This window comes from Camponotus floridanus, unplaced genomic scaffold (genome assembly GCF_003227725.1).
Source record: "Camponotus floridanus strain SB8 unplaced genomic scaffold, Cflo_v7.5 scaffold10, whole genome shotgun sequence".
Lineage (NCBI taxonomy): Eukaryota > Metazoa > Arthropoda > Insecta > Hymenoptera > Formicidae > Camponotus > Camponotus floridanus.
Genome location: NW_020229215.1, coordinates 1604620 through 1628912, shown reverse-complemented (window position 1 = coordinate 1628912; position 24293 = coordinate 1604620). Strand labels below are relative to the sequence as shown.

At 32.3% G+C, this 24293-nt stretch overlaps 1 protein-coding gene across 1 annotated transcript in view; it reads right to left on the bottom strand.

Annotated features, from left to right (window-relative positions):
- Nucleotides 1-4751: 4751 nt before the first annotated feature.
- The window catches only part of LOC105249481, a 275314-nt gene continuing 255772 nt past the window's right edge, over nucleotides 4752-24293 (bottom strand). Inside the window, exon 17 of the mRNA XM_025409271.1 lies at nucleotides 4752-6153. Coding sequence (XP_025265056.1) covers nucleotides 5935-6153 — 219 coding nt within the window. The 3' untranslated portion in view covers nucleotides 4752-5934. The remainder of the gene's footprint in view (nucleotides 6154-24293) is intronic.

Here is a 24293-nt window from a genome sequence, read left to right as displayed (position 1 = left end):
TATCTAATGCGCAATATGTTACGGAGAGTAATTAGGCCACGTGCAGTCTCCGCGACTTTGGCGTCGGGTATATTTGATTATCTGATTCAGCTGGACCGTATGAGATGGCCGCGAATAGATATACGCGTAATGTCTAACGTAGATTAATAATGATTGCGCGTGTATATACGCTACATACGACCCAGCATATTCATTAAAAAAAAAACAAAAATTTAAAAAAAAGAAAAATGCTTTTGACAAGATATCTGCATATGCAGAGCTCGATTTTGCAAATAATGGAAGAGAAATTAAATTGAAAAGTAAAAAATTGAAGAAACAATACGTTTTTCGTACGTGTAAAATATATAATAAAATCTCCAATAAAAGACTTTGTACGCAATATAATTAAATGTATAATAAAAATTCTGTGTGTTATATAAGTTCGTAAGAAAATCTCTCGTAATAAAATAGAGCAATCGTTTGCAAACATGTTTGCGAATTGACACACACATCGTTCTGCGGAATGTCCGTGCTTCGCGGAGGAAAGTTGCATCCGTCGAACGCAGCAGTATTAAAGCTACTCGCCCTCTCTTTAGCGAACAGTGCGTCAAAAGTACCTTGCCAGTGAGTAGTAATTGAGCGTAATGGTTCTTATCGGCTGATTCGTGCGTCTATAATCGGCGTTCTATGTTCGCCGGGGGCGTTAATTTTTTGCGCAAGTATTTACATTCCGATGCAGCAAGCGCCTTCGAGCAAACGCCGTCGAGTTCGCGAGAGTTATTCTACTCGGGCGTATTTTCGAGACACCCCATGTCGATCAAGGTCGAATATAGAGCATTCTGAGAACAACGATCGTGTAATATTCCGAGTAAAGATTTAATTCAAATCCAGCATGGTTTCGAATGCACGTTTTATCGATTATTAATTAAAATATATGAAGGCAAATGTGCAGAATTATAATAATTGACACGCGATATTTCTAAGCAATATGATTAATGAAAACACCTATTAAATACACCGAGTTAATATAAGCATTAAATTAACGAAGGCATAATTCAAGACAATAAAGTATATAATTTGCATTTCTAGCAAGTGTCATATCAAACTAATTGAATTGAGTTCCCAAGTTAATTTTTTATACATGCATTATAATCGGATGTGCATCTTAATTAGATTTAATTTGCAATGTAATAATTAATGACACAAATTTGAGACGCTCGTGCCCGTGCATTCGCTTGATGCATAATATTTTCGCTTCGCGGATTAAAAGAAGATCTCTCAATCTTGATCCTTCAACCTTGATCCACTTCTTGCGAGATCCTCGCATTTGGTCCATGTCTTCGAGATTGATCGAAATTGAGAGATTTATCTCACTTCTCGATCGATTTTCCCCGAAGAGTCCATCTCGTCGCCGTTGAAACGATTAGCCTCGCCGTTTTTTAACTAATCAACATGTATTCTTGCTACGTGCGTGTATGTATAACGTGACATTAATATCTGCTGTCTCTTTGAGCGATGTGCCCGCGGTTCCTAAATTTTATACATTATTGCTTTTCCACGTTGCGCACGCACAACTTGTCCTGCGCTCTTTTTCCTCTTGTTGGTTTAACACAATAGTTTCTATTAAATTGTCATTATTAAATAAAATATTTGTTTCCTGTCTCGTTAAAGAATATTATTAATTATTAGTCAAAATTAACAAACACACATCGGAAAAAGATATAAGTCAATCTTGTTCAATTATATTATTTATCTGAAATACGAGAATATCAATTTCTATTTACCTTATGTATATCGCAAATTTACAAATAGCACGGACGTAAAATTTTCAGTGTTACGCTTGTAAACTGTCTACATCGGCTTTCAATTAATATTACATTTTAAAATAAATAACAGTTGATCATTAATAATGGAAGAATAAAATACCAATATCCATGTTTATATAATTATTTCGTCATGTGCTATAATATCACTTACACTAATTTTTAACGATTTTTTTGTGACGATAATTTAGGAAAGAAAGCGCAGAAAATAAGTGGCTTGCACAAACGCACTCTCGCATTTCGCACGCAGGACTCCCACAAAAAAGACGCAACTCACATTCGCGCCTAAGATCGACGAATGCTACCTAATTGAATTTCCGTATTATAACTTGTCGTCTTATTCGTACTTGTCGTCCATGTACAAACAATATGACAGCCAGAACGCGCTGGCTGTCCGCCTTTATCTCGCGCGTTACCTATATTTATATTTATATATGTATATGCACTTACATAACGTGTATTTATAGAGTATAGTACGCATAGAAGGACTCTATTTATTTGCCGTATTGTTCCTGCCACTACATTGTCTAGCGAGTTTCCGTTAGTTAACTCCGGAGGGTCACATGGATTCGCCTGAAGCTTCAGCACAATTATAATCCTCGGGATCCCATCTGACGGATTCTCATTACTTTGTTTAAAGGGCGAAAGTCGCAAGGATAACGAAAGTCCTCGTAATAATTGTTTCGTTCGTTGCATTCTCATCGACTCTTCGTATAATCCATATCTACTTTTAAAGATTTATTCTTTATATTTATTGATTGCAATTTTTTACGATAATAAAAGTAGAAAGATAAATAAGTAATAGATAAATTAGAAAATTAAAATTATTAAATTAAAATAAGAGAAACTATAAAATTATTTTTAAAACAATAATTTTTACGATTGAGATAAAAGAAAACGAGATTTAAAACATATGAGATTGACAATGTATATATTTTTATTTTTATTATTTCTTCATAATTAGTTGAGCGTTTGGTTATAAAAAAAAGAAATAAATCATTAATAAATAATATGAATGTGTAATAATTTTTTAGCACAATTAAAAAGCATAAAGTATGTCTTAAACTTAATTAAAATTTTATCTATATTCAGCTATTTTGTTTTTATGATAAATGAATCTTGATACGCTCAGAATTAGAAAATATATTGAATTTTTTGTACAAACATATTAAATTCTTTTATTCAAAATAAATTAATGATAAAAGAATCATTAAAACTTGATATCAAATTCAGATTATTTTTGAAATTCTTGAAGAGCATTGAATTCATTATATTCTAATGCCATCTGAAAAAAAGCGTGATAGTAGTGATGAATCCATCGCAGGAAGGAATAATTACAGGAATCTCGAGGATTATTAATCGCCGGTATCGAGATTATGATCGAGTCAGCGGAAGGACTTCTCTAGCCTGCTGAATAATTCCGGTTCGTGAATTTCTGAGTAATTTGTAAATGTCAAGCATTTGCCTACCGTTTACAAGTTTTCCGCTTCGTATCTCCCTCTCGTCTTCCAGGCTGACAAATCGACCGCTTATATAGGAATGCCTTCCATAGTCACGAACTATTGACACTGCGCGTCGTAATTATGGAGACGCGAGGCGTCGCTCACATTGATATTTGTCGCTTTTATCGATGTCGTCAGGTGATAAAATAATCAATGACATAAATACGAAAGATAAAAGAGCGAAGGAAATAAAAGTATACCTACATTATGAATAATCCACATTGTTCAGATGTTTAACGAATAAATTATCTTCTTTATAAGTAAGAAAAAATTGTATCTATTTTTCAATAACATAGTTGTTTTTATTTTAAGCAAATTAATAAATCATACATTAGATTTGCGTTAAATTTTATTAATTTTTAAAATATAAATAAAATGTAGAATGTGTTCGAAAATTTATATATTTATATTTAGTAAGTCGATATTAATTATCTAGTTTTGAGGCCATCTTTTATTAACAAAAATCTGATTGGACGATTTGTCTTTTAAATTTTCTGAATCGTCTATATTTCTAATAATATTTAAACATAATTATAGCTCAACAATACTGATAAGATAATGATAAAAAATTGAGAGATTATTTTTACTAATTATAAGATCGGTTAAGTGTAAAATACATCGACATGAGAAAACTTGGAAACGCGTGGGCCACGATCGACTTTTTTCGTTCGATCGTATTTCCAGCCTATGTCTATTACACACCTTTTTTTATACTTATGTCACTATAACAATCTACATTTATCTACACACTCGAGCCTCTCGCGACGCACCGCAGATGCACGTATGATTTCGGGTTTAGGTTTCAACTTTAACAAACACCTAATGGTCCAGTACAGGAGGAGATTTGCGTTGCTTGGCTATTAATTATACAGTAGATCAGTGCTTAGCCATTTATACAGATCTCTCGCGCTATGATCGATTTATTATACACGCGTCGTATCCTAGTTTTGAACGACCCCGAATCGCGCTTACCGTTCTCTATCTCGATTTCTCTCGTTTCTCGTAAGGTTAATTTCAATATTACGATTTTTTCCATTTATTTTTTATCTACTCGATTTTTTGAATGCCTACCTTTTTTCGATTAACTTGCCGAGATTGTTACCTGACCGATTGCATCGAAAGTGCAATGCTGACTTCGTGCGAAATGTTTAGTTTTTGTTTACGCTAACATTGTAATATCAACAATTATATAATCGCGAAAATCTTTAACATTTAAAAATAAATACTTCGAATATATACATATATGTATAATATCTTTCAACAATTTGCAATAAAGTATTCAATTCATAGCTATCCGCAAACTCTGCGTTAATTGACTACCTCAACATGATTCTAACAAGTCTAATTTTTCTGCCAGTCATGATTAGGCATCAAGAGAAGAAACTTATTCTATATATATTTTATATAGAATATATATCATTTATATTTATATGTATATAAGCTAACTTTACGTATTAAAACGCAAAAATTTCGATTATTTAGTTTTTAATGTTTTCCAATGTATATCTCAATTATTCTCCATTAATCATTCATTTGCAAATCATCGTGTAATCAAACATCAGCACCGCGCACGACTGTTAATGCTTGTGAAGCAACTCTTGTGTTGAAGTTACGTCGATTGCATGTCGATCGCGCGACAATCTCGTCACAAGACACTTCTGACGGGGAATTACATATCGAATGCGTAAAATGAAAACGCAATTGGCCAATAATTTCCATTTGATTTCGCGCATTCGACAAATGTATTCTCGTATCAAACTCGACTCAAAGTGACTTCAATCGTCAAAAGTATCATCGATCATTCGTCGATAATCCTTTGAGTATCGAGCAGCATAACAGTATTACTTTCTGTATGAATTATTATCCAATAGAATATATCTTTATTCAGAATTATTAGCATCTGTACTAAATGTTTTCGAAATGCTGGAACTTGCAATGAATATATTGTTACAATATCTGTATGAATTATTCATTTTGTTATATGCATTTTGAAAATAGAAAACTCTCAAATCGCGATTATTATTATATATTGATAGTTTCAGTGCAATTTCAAACATGTGCAGTTTCTTTAAATATCCTAATATTCTTTATATAATTATATAGCAAAAAGTATGTAAAGAAGATAAAATAAATAAGAGCTAGAATATGCTAAAATTAGGAATATTTCTCTCTTTGTAAATTTAACATTTTATTCTAAGAAAATAACTTCCTACGCAATCATTGCACGTTCCAATATTAAATTCGGAATTATTCGGATCGCGGCAATTAAAGGATTAAGAACGAGACTCGATGAGGCTACATATCGAGATACGGTAACAAAAATACCATTAAATATATCATATGCATTTAATAATATTTTGAACGGCGCGATTCGCGATCGTGAAACGTGTGTAGGAATCATCGTGCGGATCTGTCGATCAATCCTTACAATACATAGATCACGGCGATCGAGGAGAAGGTGAAAAAGCCTTCTCTTCGTTGTTCTGTAGCCTTCAAGGCCACCAGTCCTCTTTCTTCCGGATAAATTCCACTGTCGGAATTTCCGTGACCGCGTGTTCGCGACACGTGGCGATCCTTCGCGAGGGAGAGGTTCGATATAGATTTCTTATGGAGTTTCTACGGTGTCCCTGTCACGAATCGAAAAGATATGTCGAACCGAAAAGGTAGACTGCCAGTAGAACGACGAGAAGCGCTGACGATGACCTGAAGACAGCAGCCTCGTTACTATATGGCATTTTTACCTCGACCTCGGCCATCTTGAAGATCGAGAGCAACGGATGCGAATGCACTTCGTGGTGCTTGTTGTTGATCTTGTCGCTGAGATCTTGCATCATTGACGCGCACTCCTCCTGCAAATCGAATATCCCGATCAGTGCGTTTGTAAAAAAGTGTCTAGTTCAATATTAAAAAATTCAAAGCAGATTCTAATTCAATAAATTTTAACTTTTGGCACTTATGTATTTATAATATTAATATTTATTTAATATTTAATCGAGAATATTTTTTTGATATCTATTATGATAATCATATTCTTGATTGGAATCTAATGTTCCAATATAGTTATAAATTCGCAAAATACTCCCTTTAAATTCATATATGATAATGTGTTCTCCTCTAAAGTTTTTGTTTATTTTTAGATTCTTCATATAATTTTATACAAATATAAAATATAAAAATGATTTACGAATATAAACAAGCATTCCAAATAAAAGAAGAAATATTCGCTTTTAAGTCTCAAGGCACATATTACAAATAAAAATTGATTTTTTTCAATAATTTGATCTATATGTAATTAATATTGTCATGTTTTGGCAACAAAGTGTATTATGATTAATAATTAATACATAAAAATGGATTAATCAGAATTGATAAAATTTGTATTTAAGAAAAGTTACCTAGAAAGAATTTGCAAATGAAAAAACAAAGACAGCCGTAGTAAATTCTAAATCGTTATATAATGATCCGAATAAATTCTCTCCGCGAAAGTATAATCTCCGCAAAAACACACGTATTTTCCGCTTCACTATCGATAGTTGTTCTTGCAGAATTCGAGTTTCTCCCGAATACGATTTAACGACGTCGAATGTTCTCCCTCCTCCCCCATTTTCTTCATTCCCTACTTTCTCCCAGACCGAATTCGGCATCGATTTCCATTTTCAACCCTCTCCCGCTACTCTCCACGTGCGATTCTTGTTCCCCGTCCCCAAAATTACCCTCGGCTCGTTGAATCTTTAATTTCCGGCGTAGAAATCCGTGAGACTGAAAGCGATTTTTGGTGATATCTTTCTGGTGCGCCACGTGGCCCAACCAGATTTCTCGTCGCCGGCGTTTCGTTCGCTCGTTTCGCGCCGAGCGAGGTTTTCAATGAGATTAAATTCCGCGTGCAAGCTGGAATCTTGCGCGAATAACTTCGCCGTGACGAGCCGGCGTAGCTTTCAGCATGGAATGAAACTTTCGACGAATTCGATGAATTATAGTTTTGCTGTCCATGAAAAAGAACATTCGGCTAAGTTATCTAATGTGAGATTACGTTTTTGAACAATCTATTAAAAATATACAAACTCTAAACAAATTTAATTATATGTATACACTCTTAACTTGATCATATTTTTAGTGTCTGTGAGAAAGAACGTGCGGATGAACTATCTTAATTTGAGATATATTTTCGAATCCACTAAAAATGCATTTTTAACGCAAAATGATTTAATAGTGTTTTCATGGTCTTAATATTATAAAAAAAATGTTTATTTCTGTCTCGAGAAAGGAAGATATTTATTTGAATAATTTTTATAATTGCGACGATATATATCTGATATTTCTATATTAGATAATAGATAAGATCTAATATTTAATATAAAAATATCAGATCTATTTCTCTGAAATTCATATAGAATGATTGTTTATATCTTCTTCGCGATATAAGATATTTTATAGAATACTTGTGACATGTCACGGCAACAGTAAAGATATCGCGAACATTGCAGTGTATCCGTATATTCGGTAATTAACTCGTAGCGAGCGAGAAACTCGGGACTACAATTAGCACGAGCCAATACGTAAAATGAATTATCGCACTGGGCTTTTGTCCGGCTGTGTTTAGGTCATTACTGTTTCGCGCAATTCCATTCAATTAGCCTAAAAACCTGGCCAGACACATTCTCGGTATGTTTCGCGGTTTCTTTTCATCTATAGTAAAAATGGCAAGCATGTCGCATAAAAATAAAGAAAAGCAAGTTAGAATTTTCAATTGCATAGAAATATAAAAATCTTTAAAAACATTTTTTAAACTTAATTTTTTTTCGCAAGTGATTTTCGTTATAACGTTATAACTTGAAAGAATGTGTGGAAAAAAACTTAAATATTATAAATATTACATAAATGAATAAAAAGAAAATAATTGTATAATAAAAAGAAAATAGTAATAAAAAAGAGTAACAATAAGAAAATAATTTTATAATGTAATTTATAATTTATTTTGGCAAATTATAGCCCTGCAAAGATTTTTCGATCGTAAAACGAGCATAAACGAGCTCATTGTTTAAAAATTTTGCGTTGTATAATTTGTGCTTTAAATAGAACGGTTGAGTATGTGAAAGTCGCTGGTTACTTATTTTACTTTTTGCTATATCATCATAATTTTGTTACGACGAGAAGTTGGGGAGGCTTTTAATTGCTATGTGTGTGCTCGGTTTCCCTGCCAGAATAATCCAGCTTTGAATGCAAATGCGCGGCGTGGCTTTTTTTTCCATCGGGATTATCCGGCAGATTCGCAACAGTATTGTATGCTGCGAATATGTAACTCCTACTTTTTTACCTCGTGGATTGCGCTGCTTATCTCTCGTCGTGCTTTAACATCAGCCGACACGTGCTTAATTTTTTCCCTGGATAATATTTTATTTAATCTTGCCTCAGAACATGAAATAATACATATATAACATACGTAGAATGATCTTCCATGAGATTCTCTTTGTTTCTTTAGCGAAAAATCAGTCCCACAGTGGAAATGCTAAATAATTCACAACAGGAATTTTAATGAAGTTAAATAAACCCAAATCATTTTTAAAATTCAAATTAGATAATTTTATAGAGGTTTGTGTTCATGTTGCAAATGTATATTGTTTTATTAAATGTATTGTTGATTAAATTAATTAATAGGAACATTAAATAAAGAAGACTTTATTTTGCGTAACAATAATTATATGCTTTTAATTAATAATGCTCTTTTAATTAATAATACATTATATATATTAAAAGTATTTGATATTTCAAATAAGGTTGTTCAATAAATATAAAATAATTACATGCACAATAATATCTTTCATGTATCTGTTTAATAAACAATATTTCGCTATTCAATTTTTCTTAACAATTGTTAACTATTGCTCATTAATTTTTTTCTTCGAAGAAGTATTCTCATTATAATAATTGTATTGCCCTATTGAAATAATTAATAGTGATCGAAATGATTAATAGTGATCAAATCGATCATGAATTCCCGCGATTTCATACTGAATGTAACATTCCGTTGTTTACGCTGGTTGTTTAACGTTATGCTTTAATTAATGCCAAACCGTGCCACACGACGAAACTCACCGGTAGGTCGATGGTTGTTCTAATTTACGCTCTCTTGTATTATGCGGTACGTGCCTCTTCTACCATATTAATCCATGGTTAGAAGTACATCCGTATTACGTCGCGTTTCGAAATTGTGTTCTGAAATAATTTCGCTTTACAGGCAGATACGCGCTAATACAATTATTCGGATATTTGCGAATGTACGAGTAAATATATACAGGTAAAACTAATAAATTATTTACATAAATATCTAATTTTAGAAAGTCTGCTATGAATAATGTTGAATTTATCCACAAAGGATCCGCAATGTAAGCGATCCTAAGCGGCTTAGGAATGAAAATTATTAAGGCCATGATCATAGGTGGAAATTAATTTCAGTAAATTTTTATTGAGGTTATTTTTTATCAAATCATTTATATATAATAAAAAATTTAGAATCAAAGTTAAAAGTAATCGATATTTTGAAACACGATAAATTCCATACCTTTTAACACGCAAAATTCTCAAAATTGCATTTATATAATTTCCAAAATAATTGTTAAGTTATTATTTTACTTATGAAATATCTAACATTATATATAATACAATAAAAATTAAGTTAAGAAATTCAATCAAATATATAAATTACATTCATTAATAGTACGATTGAAAATTAAGGTCCTTTTCAAATAACAAAAAACAAATACAAATCGAAATAATGCTTAATTTTAAAACTATTAATTATGGGTAATATGTTAGTCTAAGAGTTTTTAGAAAGAGCGCGCAAAATAAGAGATTTTAAAAAATAAAAATCAAACTTCTTTTATGTTCAGTAGTACAGTTCAAAATTATTCAGACTTTCCTTAAGTAGTATAAACTGAAACTAAGCAGCAGTAATCGTGGAACAGTAATTGTGCTTATCATAGAAAATCAATAACTCCAAAGAAATGTCGTAAGCTAAAGTGCAGCACTAAGACTCGAGCATGATCGTGCAGTTCCCTACAAAGGACGATCTCAATTCGCGATCACCGGAAACTAATGGTTCTCCTTACAGCTGGCGTCGTCACGGGATCGGCCATTTATCCCCGCGTGAATGAAGACAGGTGCAAGATGCAGTGTAGTGCACCGGCAGGTGCAACTGCAGCTGACGATGGGGCAGGTACTATTATCTCTTCCGTCAGAAGGAATCCCTTATTAATGATCGGCTAATTGAATTTCTGAACGTAGGAGTGATTATGTCAAAACGTGGCGTCGTGCATGTTGACAGGAAAGAGAAGAGATACGAGATATACAAGGTGTTCTCAGTTTTTTTTTTTCAAATTTTCTTTCTGATACAAATTTTTTGATTGCTTTAAAAATATTATTACTTATTTTAATAAATAATTTTTTGAAATATAAGCAATTAAACAATTTAAATACTTTTAACTTTAGTAATATGCAAAGGAAAAATAATATCTTATATATTTCTTATATATTTTTTATCTTATTTTGAATGTATAAGCTGTATTCAGACAATATATATTTCATAAAAAAATTATTAAAAAAACAATATTCAAAATTAAATTAAATTAATTTATATAAATATTACGCGGAAAAGTCTCTAAATTTTTGTGAAAATTTTTTATAGAAAACTAATTAACATATTATTGAGAAAGTAAAGCGAATTCTGGAGCACTCAGTATGCAGTTAGTAGCAGATAGATCTATCTTATAATAGCGATCTCTCTATTGGACCTTGCTTCTCGCCCAATACCCTCTCTTTCAATCGGCCAAATGCATTTGATATCAGGGAACGCCTGTACCTATCGTTCCTCAAAGATGACTCGTAATTGCAACTTACAATGACGAAACAATGGTACCAATATGTTATAGAAGCGGATACATAGTGCAAATGATGCGACGATAATGTCACTGTAAATGGATGATAGATGATTATGATGGAATAATTGTGCTAATTGTGCTAATTGATAAGGATTAAATGTGGAATGAATAATCGGTTTCTCTCCAAATTATTTTCTTTTTATATACATAGCGAGAACAAATTTAGATATGTGATATTTTCATAGCATTTCTCAAACATTTCTCCCTCGAGTGTAGTAATATTTCTCTCAATTAATAAACCTTTCTATATGAAATGAACATTTCTATCAATTAATAAATGTTTTAAATAACATAATTTATACTGTTTTTAAATATTTTGTGTATAAATACATTATATGTGTGTCTATCTTTTTCTTTTTTTAAGATTTTTTTATAAAAAATTATACATATAATTATGTTATTTGAATTATCGTTGTAACTATACAGTGTGCAGAAAAAATATAATTTTTGGAAATAAAAAAACAGTTTTTAACGTAAGAAAACTTCACATGGCAACAGAATTTTTAACATTAAAAGTAGCGATATATTCTAAGTCGTGCGATTATGTCGCGTTTCGTGCCTCGGAATTTTTCGCCGCTCAAGTCGCCACCAAGTCGAGAGGAGGAAAATTGCCGTCGCGAGTCGGCGGCCAATAAAAATTTCGCTATTAAAGAATCCAGGCGCGCTTTCGCGTGGCCACTTAATCAATAACGACGTCGAGAAGTCGCTCGACGTTGCTCGTTAGGAGAGAGGGACGTAAAAGAAGGACGAAGGGCCGCGCAAGCGGTCCGCCAAGATAAGAACGGGTAAGAGTCACCGAGAAGGGAAGAAGGAACAGAGAACGAAGAAAAAAAAGGATCCTCAAAGGAGAGAAGGAGGAACGACATGCAACGCACACTGGCTTTATAACACGTAAAGGCTTGCGAAAAGCGGGCTCGTCACGCAATGCAAATGAGCATAACGCTCGCGAAAAGCGATAGCGGCTTCTCCCTTCGGCAGGTATACATCGGGGAGGAAGGCGAGGAACCGTAAAGAATATCAAATTATCTCTCGGTTATAAGCGCCGGAAAATGAAATCAAAATATATAATAGTTTGTGACGGGAAACTTTTACAGGCGGTTTTACAGTGTTATTCCATATTTTTATAAATGTAATAATTTAGAAGAATCGTAGTAATTTCTAAGTATCCTTAATAATTTAATTAAAAGTATCCTTTATAATAATTTTACCTTTTTATATATATTTCGCATAATTTAATATTATTCTCAGTTGTGTAAATTTACGATTTTGGTAATTACCTTCTTACAATTTTGCGTATCTATGCGTGCTCGATTAAAATACTTGAGTAAATGTACATAAGAATTCTGCGAGAAGATCCTTAGAAGTTCTAGAACACGAAGTATCCCACTCTACTTTGTTCTACGTCTTGTGCTGACGCGTGAAAAAACCGTCGTCGCTCACGCGTTAAGGAACTCGTCCCTTTTTCTTGCCAGGGGATGCATCGTTAACGGGATCCCTGTTCATATTTCATCCCCGAGTGTATCTCATTGAAGCGAGCGGTGACTTCGACTATCCAACGATCTCGCCATTTTTCCGCGTCTGTCCTTACTCGAGGGTGCAAATCTCGACTTCAGTACTTTCGAGCTGACCTTTCCCACCCTTCCCGCTATCTTCCTTTTGCTCTTCCTGCGAACGAGCGAACGGTCTTCGTTCGTTCGAGTAATCGCCAGATTTGGCGGATCTTACATTTCTCGCACGTCGACGCTAATCGTCATCCGGTTTAAAAGCCCTTCCGTTCGCCCTTCGAGGGGCTAAAGAAGGGTAAGAGGATTTACTGCGGCTTGTAAATGGTCGAAGTGTCGACAATTCGTTCTAGTTCGTCACAATATTTCGAGCAGCCCTTGATAATACAAATAGAGAAAATTCTATTCCCTCTCGACCACAGAGCGAAGCATTTACGATCAATACGGGTAATTTCGTACCACTGATATAGTTGCTTCCTCTTTTTCTCTTATTTTCATTTATCTCAATTTCGAGCACATACTGTTATGAATTATTAAACTACAAGGAAAAGTTTTTACGCGACTTACTTATTCATACACCTGAAATACTTTATATACTTTATATTTTCAGAAATCTCTGTGATATTACTGCGTATTGTTTTCATCAAAGCCAGCAAATTGATTGCAATTGAAAATATATGTAAAATATTGCAGCCTGAAAAATTTACTTTGAATATACATGATGTTTTAAATTTCCTTATTATTAATTCATTGATCAGTTCCTTATCTAATTGATATTGGTAATAGAAGATATATTTAGTTGTATTTTTAATTAAATTAAAATTGAGATATAATGCAAGGAAATATATAATTATTCAGCACAATTTTAGCTACTTTTATTACAATACGCAAATGGAACTCTTTCTTTAAATTAATCTGTTTATATTCATGCCAACTGCTGTCATATCAACTGATATACGCACTATTAACACGTAATACGTGAGTCATATGTGACTCATTCAACGCTTTCGTGCATATGACAAAGCATATGAAATTCATTCAATTAAACATTGTAAAAAAATGTAGAATTATACCTGAGCAACATGTATACGTGATTTTTATCAAAATTTCTATTAAAAAGAATTAAATGTTACAAAGTTATCCATGGATATATGAACAAATTTGGCACAAAAAATTGTAGTTTAAATAAATCATTTGGTTTATTCACTGCAGCACTAGAAACGTCATTGTTTAAATAAATTGTCCCATCATTATCGTAAATGTTTGCAATAATGTTGATCGGATATTGGGATTATATTGTAAGACTCGAGAGATGTAATGTTTAATTATGCTCCGCATAGCGTATGTTGCGCTACGAAGCTGCGTGAATTTTGTATAAAGTTGCATAATGAGCGTTACCGGCTTTGCTGTGTTTCGACCAAAGAAAGCGTCCGTGAATAAGAGGATTTGTAACGATCGAATGATCAAGGTCGCCACAAGTTGAGTAGCCATATTTGCTTATAAAATGCAAGTCTCTATTCGCCAACAATCAAATACTTATTATTAGTCGATACATAAAAATATGTTCTATTTATAACTAATATTTTTATGTTTTTAAAATTATATAATAACTTAAATAAAATAATATTTTATTTAAAATTGGACAACATATAAATTTTAGAAAGAAGTAATATTAAAAAAAAAGATTATTTTTCCTTTTTCAGTTGAAGATGACCATTTGAAACGTTAATTTAAAAACTTTTTTGAATTAATTAAATTATTTATTTAATAAAAAAAGGAGAAATAACTAAGCAATATATAATTGTATAAAAATTGTAAAAAATGAAGCTAATAAAAATCAAAACATAGTAATTGTAGCATAATATCATTATTATATTAGTAATTATATTACATATAATAATTTTAATAAATTCATACGTTTTGGTTTCCTTTTCAATTTATTTTTTGTAAAAATTTTAGGTGTATGATGAAAAATCAATTAGAAATTATAAATGTATTAAGGAAGTTCGTTTCAAACATACATATTATCTTTTTATTATTTTTATTTATTATTGTAAAAATGCCATATCTAATATGACAACTTTGCGCTACAATTACATGTTTCAGCTCTCATTTTGCCCGCGTGATCTTTCTTGTTCTTTTTTTTATATAAATTATTTGTTACTTATTTGCGTGAGTGGCTTAGAATTCTCGGTTTTAATTTAATAATATTATTCTGATTAAAATATGAATGACATAATATCATTATATATTGAAAAGTGCTAAAAATATTATTTTTAATATTCTGCAATACGCTTTGCAAACACGCGAACAATGCTCGTGCGGAGAAACAAAAGAAATCGCGCCGGCAAATTGCCTCGCTCTCGAATCCTGTTCCAATTTACTGTCTGAAAAGGTATCTTGCATAATGGAGCCGCAGCCGAAATCGCATTAATCCCAAAAAACAATTGGCACGAAAGCGGCCCGCATCGTTGCTGAAAGCATCGTGTTGCAAACGGTAGGTAGATAAGTACGTGCAAACACATGGCGATAGCTTGCGCGAAAACTTTTAAAGTAAACGAAACGAGCCAAAAGTGGTCGGCAGGAAGTAATGTGTTGCGGTAGTAAATTCTTCTGAAGAAAAAAAAGAGAACGGCCGCATTGGTACGACTATTTTTGCGCGAATATTCTTTGCGCGAAGATTTTAAAATCCAAAAATTACAATTTCCTAATTAATATTTTCATCACATATACATATAGTAATTATTGATTGATTGTCTTCTGACATTAGTATATGTTACATATATATGCATTTAATAAATATGTAAAAAATCGAAAGATTAAAAATAAATTTTAACATAATAATTTGACAGAGAAAAAAAATTCTTTTCCTTTTTTTCTCTTTTCTTTTCTCATACATTGTCGATAGTGTTTTATTTATATATCGTGTACGAAAGGAGAAGGAAAAGAGAAATCGCTTATATATCATATTTTTAATCATTTCCATGCGTTTTATATGGGTATATATATGTATATATATATAATAAAATTTCTTTTCGGAAGAGTGAAACGATTGCATGTCGAGCTCGGAGATTCAAAAATTGCAAGAGCAACCCTGCCAGTTGCAGCCTGCATAAGTTGTTTCCCTTTAAATCGACGAAAATAAGGGGTTTGCGTGTTAAAGGCTCTTTCCCGTTGTTCCGCGTGTTCGTTCTTAAACTCTAAAGCCCTCGAGGCGTCGGCACTCCGTTGAACTGTTCTAAAAATGGAAGAAAGAAATTTTGTATACTCCCAAGATCGACTGTTCATCCTTTAGAGCACGAGAAGTTATTTGACACTTAGTATTCACGAACAAATATTGAGCGCAAAGCAAAATAAAATAGTTAGTCTTGTAAAATATACTGTATTACACATATTATATAAAATTATTATTTTTACTTCTTAAGATAGCTGCTGAACTTCTTTATATTTATTGATTAAAAAAAAAGAAAACATAATCAAGTATTTTTCAATTATTTTAGTTTTAATCGATTAATGTTTTTTATTATACGAAATAAAGAAGTAATTATAAATATTTTGTTATTTTAGCATGACTGAAAAATAAATAATAATATTTTTATTTACTTATCACAGTTAACTACATATAACTGTAAAAAAAATTCTTAAATAGATATATAACTACTGTAGAATATAACAATAATAAAAAACAAGATATATATCTTAATTTTTCATTTGAATTAATTTGGATAATTAAGAGTCTTTTCCATAAATCATTCATTTTTACTATTATTTTTTTCGTAATTAATTCATTTGGAAAATTATAAAATTATTATGTATACATACATATACACGTACATACACATACACTTATCAGTATTTTGTCGAATTTGGATATCAAAGTATGATTAAAATTGACGAGTCGACTCCGTCAAAGAAACGGTCCCCCTTTGTCTCTCGCATGATCTTAAAACGCCCGAAGCATCGGCGCATATTAAAAATGAAACATCGCTCTTTTCTGACATTTGCTTTGTAGTCGCGCTTGTCGTACTGTTGTCTCGACGTTGTCGAATTTTAGCCGGCACAAGAAGATCTCTTAGATTGATTTGAAAATTTAAAGAAGAATTGTTATACGAAATTCTCAAACGCAGCAAAAATGAAATCGTTATTAGTTATTTTTCCGATCGTCAACCAGGTATCTTAATTATTCCGTCAATTTTTTGCAGCATAAAAATCATTTGTATTTTTCATTCAAGATATACAAATTTATTTGCGTATCAGAGGATCGAAGAGCAATAATGCTATTTGATACGCCGTGTGAGTTAAAAGTCGCAAAGAATGGCTTTAGCTGAAAGATCATCTGCGCACGTCAGCTCGAACAGAGCAGAGACTGATAACAAGCAACCTTCTGCTTCGTCTTTTGCTGTTGCAGAACGAGCTGATAGACGCCGAGGAACCGCGTCGCTCGTCGAAAGCGATCGTCGCGGCGCGTGAGCGGAATCCTCGCGCGAACACGTAGCGCGAATACGTGTCTCGCCGGTCGTGACGACAAGTCGTTTCTCTTCTCGTCAAATTGGCAGCCTGGCAATACGTATATGTAAGGAACTATTATCAGGAGCGCGTCTCACATCGTTGCCGTTCTCTCAGATGTCGCGATGCTAAAGTGGATAACGAAATCCAGATCAATGTACAGCGTCATGTAAGATGATTCTGCGGATTAAAATTCTGACAAAAATTCTGACAAATTTGAATTAAAGAGAATTTAAGAGATATTAAACGAAAGATGAGAATAAGAAAGAAAGAGAGAGGGGAAGAGGGTCAAATTATTAATTTCGCACTATTTAAATATAGAGCAGAATCTTTTAGAGATAATAAGGACAGAAATGTTAAAGATGAGTAAAAAAATGTGTAAGTTATTTAGTTATCTTATTATTATGATTATTAAATTCAAACATTAATATTTAATTTTAAACGAAAGATTCAAAAGATAGTTCCATGAGCAAAATTAATGTTTTAACACGCGTTAGATCGACGACGACTTTATGAATCGAGACAATCGCTATGTAGCACGTTTCTTCTATCATACAAAAATCTAAGAAAGTCACTCAGTGTGTCGGATAGTTTGACGCTCTCATGCATCTTCGATGAAGCCTGTAAGAAGTCTTGGGACTTCGCCCGTTCCTCTCTCTTTCTCTCTCTGTCCCGCCTCTGTAATAAAATTTGGATCGATCTCTTTATGACGCACAGTTGGAACGGCGCTCTCTAAATTATAAATCGGCCGCCTCTAAATTATAAATCAAAATTTCGAATACAACTGGTTATATCGTGCCATTGAAATATTTATTATCCCATGAATGATGACGGAAGGTCAAAAATTGCTGTTTTTATGAAGATATAAGGGAAATAGCATCCAATATTTAGATTATCAAATATTTAAACACAGATACATATATCTACAAAAGTTGTAGACGATATTAATTCACAAAACTTTTCTGACCTTATTTTTATCTTCAGAAACAAATGGATTAATTTTAATTAATTTTAATTTTTTTCAAAGAATACATATAATTTCAATTATTTTCTATTATCATTCAAAAGAAAAAAGAGAGATAGGGAGAGAGAGAAAGATAAAAATTATAAAAATTACAAATGTATATAATTAAATGCTATCAATTTTATATTTTTTGTATGTCTAAGAAAAATAAGTATCACTATCACATGTGTTTACATGGACATTCTCGTTGCACAAAGCGCTGGCAATGTCAGAATGCTAGATGGTCTTGTTCGATAGGTCGATCTATTAATGCATTGAGTCCTTATCTCAATGAAGATGACGATATCGCGCAAACGAACAGACCATCATTTCGAGTTCCATCTCGGACGAGCGACAAACACCAAACACTACAATGATACTACGTTATATCTATTCTAGAATCTCGAACCCTCTAAGACTCACGTACAGTATAACTGCAGTACAATGAACAATATCATACATTTGATCGAGTGTGTCAAAAATTATATTTCAAACTAGATAAAAAGGTAAAAACTTTTGCCTTGTAATTTATCACATTACTTATTTAATTTACAAATATAAAATTTTCATTATTATATTATTATCGGTAAACAAAAACGAGCGAAAATAAAAACGTAGAAAATAAAGTTTCTTATAATATTTCCATCTTTGTAATAAAAATCTTATATAAAATTTTTATAACGTAATCGAACCCAACAGAGAGCAACAAAGTAGCAATGTTCTCTGTTTCGTTTCAGAACTATCGTTTGCTCCCTCTTTTGTCTTAAGACTCTTCCATTGTTCGATCTGTCGCGATTCGAGACATCGGACAGACACAGGTGTTCCACATAGATAGCAAGCATTGGCACAAGGCCAATAAAGGCACCTATATCTCCCCCTTTCCCCTTTCCCTTCATATTTCCTAACGTTCTCCCGCCACATTCAATTCCGCATCCGAGTATCGATCTCGAAACTCCCATGACTTTTCATTGAATTTCTATGTATCATTTAAGAGGCTCCTCTTTGCTACTTTTCTTTTCTTTTCTTCTTGATCGATGATGAAAAGATGTTAAAAAATTATTGAAACGTTATTTCAAAAATGCCTCATAAGTACAATTGTATATATAAATATTTTATATTATTTCGATATTATTAAATTTTTAATAATTGATCGATATTATTAATTTAATTTCGATATTATTAAATCTTTAATAAATGATACAATATTATTTTTAATTAAAACCATATTCTAAAAGAGAATGTATTATTGAATATTATTGAATCTTTTTTTCCAACGCTTTAACAACGATACAATTTGATAGAATATTGTTCATATTCATTCATTATCGATTTTAATTAGTGGAATAAAATATTAATTTGCAGTGAATTATTTTAATATTATTATTTTAATATTATTATTTTTAAAGATCGTCGAAAATTTAAATTGTGAAATAATTTCCGTTATATGCCATTATTTCTCTCGATAATGAAAGAGGATAAATAGCAAATGGTAATATTGCTTTTCTCGAATTATCCCTTGCACGTCGCTTCACACGACAGGCGTTTCTTCGCGATTTGTCCTTCAAAGTACTCGATTTCGCATGTCGTCGCGCATAGCGTCGTAAAAACTACCTTGTCTTTTTTGTTACAATTTGTTACAGTCGCGAACGGTGTTTAGCGGTGGCGTTGAACATGACCAACTGTCCCGTCAACTTAAGCTCAGATTCTAACGAGCATCAATTTTTCTGCGATTCCCCTCTTAGCGGCAATATGAAGGGTTGAAGCAAGTGGTGAAAAAATGGGAAGAGGTCAAATACCTTTATAACATCGAAATAGAAGCTCTCTAGAATTATTAGGGATTCTACAAATATGTATCAAATTTCTATTCCTAGAGAGATTCTCAATTCTCTGTTTTAATGGTACCCACAAATAGAACTCGCTATATTTTGATTTTTTTGCAGATTGTTTCTTGGTGTATGTGTGATAAAATACAAAAAGTTTTTTAAGAAGATCCGCGAAAGAGAAATTATTTATAAATTTAATAAAAACTTTGCAAAATTTGTAACAAATAAAAAATATTCAATGTTTTTGCAATATTACATACATTAAAATATGTATACAATTCTCTAATATATTAATATTTTCTATCTAATTATTATTATATTTACATCAATATTTTCTATTTAATTAAAATGCAATTTGTGGAAAAACACAAAAACGCGCGGACTTCTAGACAATTTCAAGAATCTAAAATTCTTATTGCATAAATCGGAATAAACAATAGTAACAAGCATACTCGTGGATATCACAGGAACACCGAATGTATAGCGACCGCCGTAAAGATGGTGGCGTTGAATTATTGTTAACCTCGTAAATGCAGTCCGGCAGCTGTCGTCGCGTTCGTCGCTGAATGCGACAAGGCATTCCGGTAAAATATGCGAATGCATAATTGAAAAACGGCGCGGAACGTCGGGGAAACTGTGGCTTTTTCGCCGTTTCTCGAACTACTGCAAGATGGGATTAAACTGCGCCATCACAAGAGTAAGCGTCGCACTGAATAAAGATCGTAGTGTCATTCGGTACCCAAGAGAATAATTCGTTAACTTCACTTACGATATTCACGAGATTTCGAAATCTATCTTTGTGTTGGCGTGCAAAGTAATTTTTTGCATTTTTAAGCAATATAAAATAAGTAATATTTTAGTTCTTTATCTTTTAATATAAAGATTTTCATCGAGTCTCCCAAAATAAAGACAGAAATATAATAATTCTTCAATAATCAATCAATGCTTTTAATAAAAAAAAATGTGCTAATTGAACGCATAGAAAAATACACTATATACTATATATTATTGATGATTCAGGTTGAATCATCAATAATATATAGTATATTTCTTTGACAATACTTATTAACACAATAATATTTTTAATTTAGAAATTTGGGATACATTTTTAACAGTCTTAAATATTTGATAGAATTCGAAGGATTAGTAAAAAGTAAGTTAAAAACTTAATTTAATCGATTTAATTATTTTACTAAAAAATTATACGACAATTTATAAATTAAATGCACGCATACACACACAGACATACGCGTGCACGCACATACAAAAATATATTTCGAAGCATTTTGTAGCAATAACCAGTTCAATGAAAAAGCATAATTAGCTATGGGCAGATTCTAAAAGTACGATATCAAATCAGATCAAATTATCAAGGAATTACAATCGAATCACTAAAATATTCACATCAAGCGAACAAAAATAATCATTCAGGCGAGAGGTATTTAGCAGAATTCCAATTAAAGACAATCAATATTTTCTCTTTGATAGAAATTATTCAATTGCACCTGGCTTATACGATTAAGTGATTCAAATAATGATTTAAATTATAAAATTTTGCGGAATCCCATTCGACATTAGACAGAGAAAAAGAAGGGAAAAGAGAAGGAGAGAAGGAGAATGGAAATGTGGAAGAGGGTGAAAAGTGAAAGATGAGGGAAAGTAAGACGAATGCCGACCTGGCAAGGGAGAAACGAGCGATTTCGAGTCACCGGCGCAAAGACGACACCGCGGTGCTTCGCTATATTAGCAAAGTTTTATGACGTATGTAGCTGCGTGCAGTCACGCCGAGGGAGAATGCAAGTTTTCGTACTCCTCTCCATGGTGCAGTCCGCCACTGTTACGAGCCTCATGGGTTTAAGGATAGAGGAGAAATGAGATGATGTTGGGGACGGACCCCGAGCCGACTGCCAGAGAAACTTATGCGAATCTGAAAATTTTTAGATACACCTCGCGCGAATAGATCTATGATGGTTCGGTATCTTTCTTTAATAAATTGTTAATCCTTCGCATTTTAGAGATAAATGCACAGTAATAAGTACATTTGCGCAAAATTAAAATAGTTCGGTATCTTTCTTTAATAAATTGTTAATCCTTCGCATTTTAGAGATAAATGCACAGTAATAAGTACGTTTGCGCAAAATTAAAAACATATAACAATTATATATATTTATCTTTGGTCGAAAGAGAGTTTTTTGAATATATTATGACGGAATTAAAAAGAGAAAATACAGACAGAATTTTCTATTCATTTTCTATTAATAATAACAGGCATGTGTCGTGAGATCAATAAGTCAAGTCGATTCCTCAAACTCGCCTTTTTTTTCGTGATCGTTGCTTAGCGCGATTCTCAATCTATTTATCTATATATCTATCGTACAGCCGCCCATTTCGTTCGGATCGAAGCTTACTATCTCTTCCGCAGGCAACGGCAGAAACGAATTCCCGTAATTCTGTCAGACGTTCTCCGTTGGGTCGTTATTTAAAGCCATCCAACGAACATTCCATGAACGAATTATATCAGCCACAAAATATTGATATTATTCGCACTAAAATACAAATATAATTTTTTTCTTTCATTTAATTTTAAAAATGTATTATTTAATATTATTTAAATTAAATCTTTTAGTCATTTATACATGTATTATTAAATTTATTTAATATTGATAAAAATAATCTGATATTAGAATTATATTTTTATATATTTCCATTATATTTTTTATATATTTCCATTTGGATATAAATAAGATTTAATATTAATCATTTTCGTGTATATCAATATTATATAAATGTATTTATAAATTATATCAACTCGAAATATAATATATTTTATCGATTTGTATATCGGATAATCTGTAATTATTTCTGCAAAATTTAGAGAATGCTACGCTTTATTTAAAATTATTATAGTTTCGCTTTAAACATACGAGATGGTGTTGAGAAATTTTTTCATCAATGTTGCAGCTTTTAAAAAATGGTATATAATTTTCCGTCAATGTCGTTTCGTATCGATTGTGATGCATCTCTTCGACACCCTGTATGTCACTAAATGCGCGCGTTGCTTTCTGCACGCATTTTACACAGTCGTACAGGTTCCCGGGGCGATTTCCAATCTGTGATCAAGCGACGATCTATTTGCAACTTGATGGAGATATTCTGGATTCAAATTGGCGTGTGTTGTTCCGTTGACCGATCCATCCTTTTTCCGTGCAAATTTTTCGTCACGGCGAAAATTTGCGATTATAAAAATTCCTTTCACGTTGAATATTCATTACAAGCAACATTAATCGAAGAGGAGAATTCATTATTGCTTTTGATGATTATGTTCAGCATGCGAATGAATATCACCATCACTAATTGCTTTGTCTGTTATTTTATGGACAGTTACTGTAGGAAATTATTATGTCGAAAGATTAAACTTGACATAAAAGCTATTTTAAATATAAATTAAAACTTAAGAAATTGAAATATATAACGACTTATTATTAATTAAAAATTTATTCAAACAAAAATTTATTCATGACAAATTTTTATTAATCTAATAATTTTAAATTATTATTTTAAAAATCCACAAAAATTTTTTGCGCATTTATACCCAATGGGTGAAAATTTCTTATTTGCTAAAAAATTTCTCTTTTCCCAAGTTATAATAATTTTCAATCACTCAATTGATTGATTAATATTTTTTTTACAATCAGCCGTTTAATTTTTAATCAACTATTATTTGAAATTCTTTAATCAGACATTATAAATACTTGAATCGCGACATTGTGTACGTGAGCCGGTCATGAATCACAGAGTTTTAATTACCCTGCGTGCATTTTAAGCGGGCGCATTATGTGTTCCGGACACGCGTAAGGCTGCATTATCGCGTGCAATAATCCCCTGAAGGGAGATCGATCGGCGATCTGTGCGCTCGCTCAAGATCTATCGCCGTGCAAAGGGTGAAATTCGGCAAGCGGATTAATCGCGATAATCCCTCCCGAGCGACGCCGAGATTTGCTTGAGGAAATTAAAACTTTTGCGAGAACGCGTTATATATCACCCCCTTGCACCGACTTCCTGTTCGGTTGCACGCACGCGCGTGCATCGAATCGCCGTCGTTCACGCAAAACTTTTCTTGAGCCCAGGGCCCTTGCAGGATCTTTGTAGATCCTATAAACTTACCTTTGCAGACGTAATCTTGTTCAAGAACAATAAAAGTCACTTTGGCTTTAATTACAA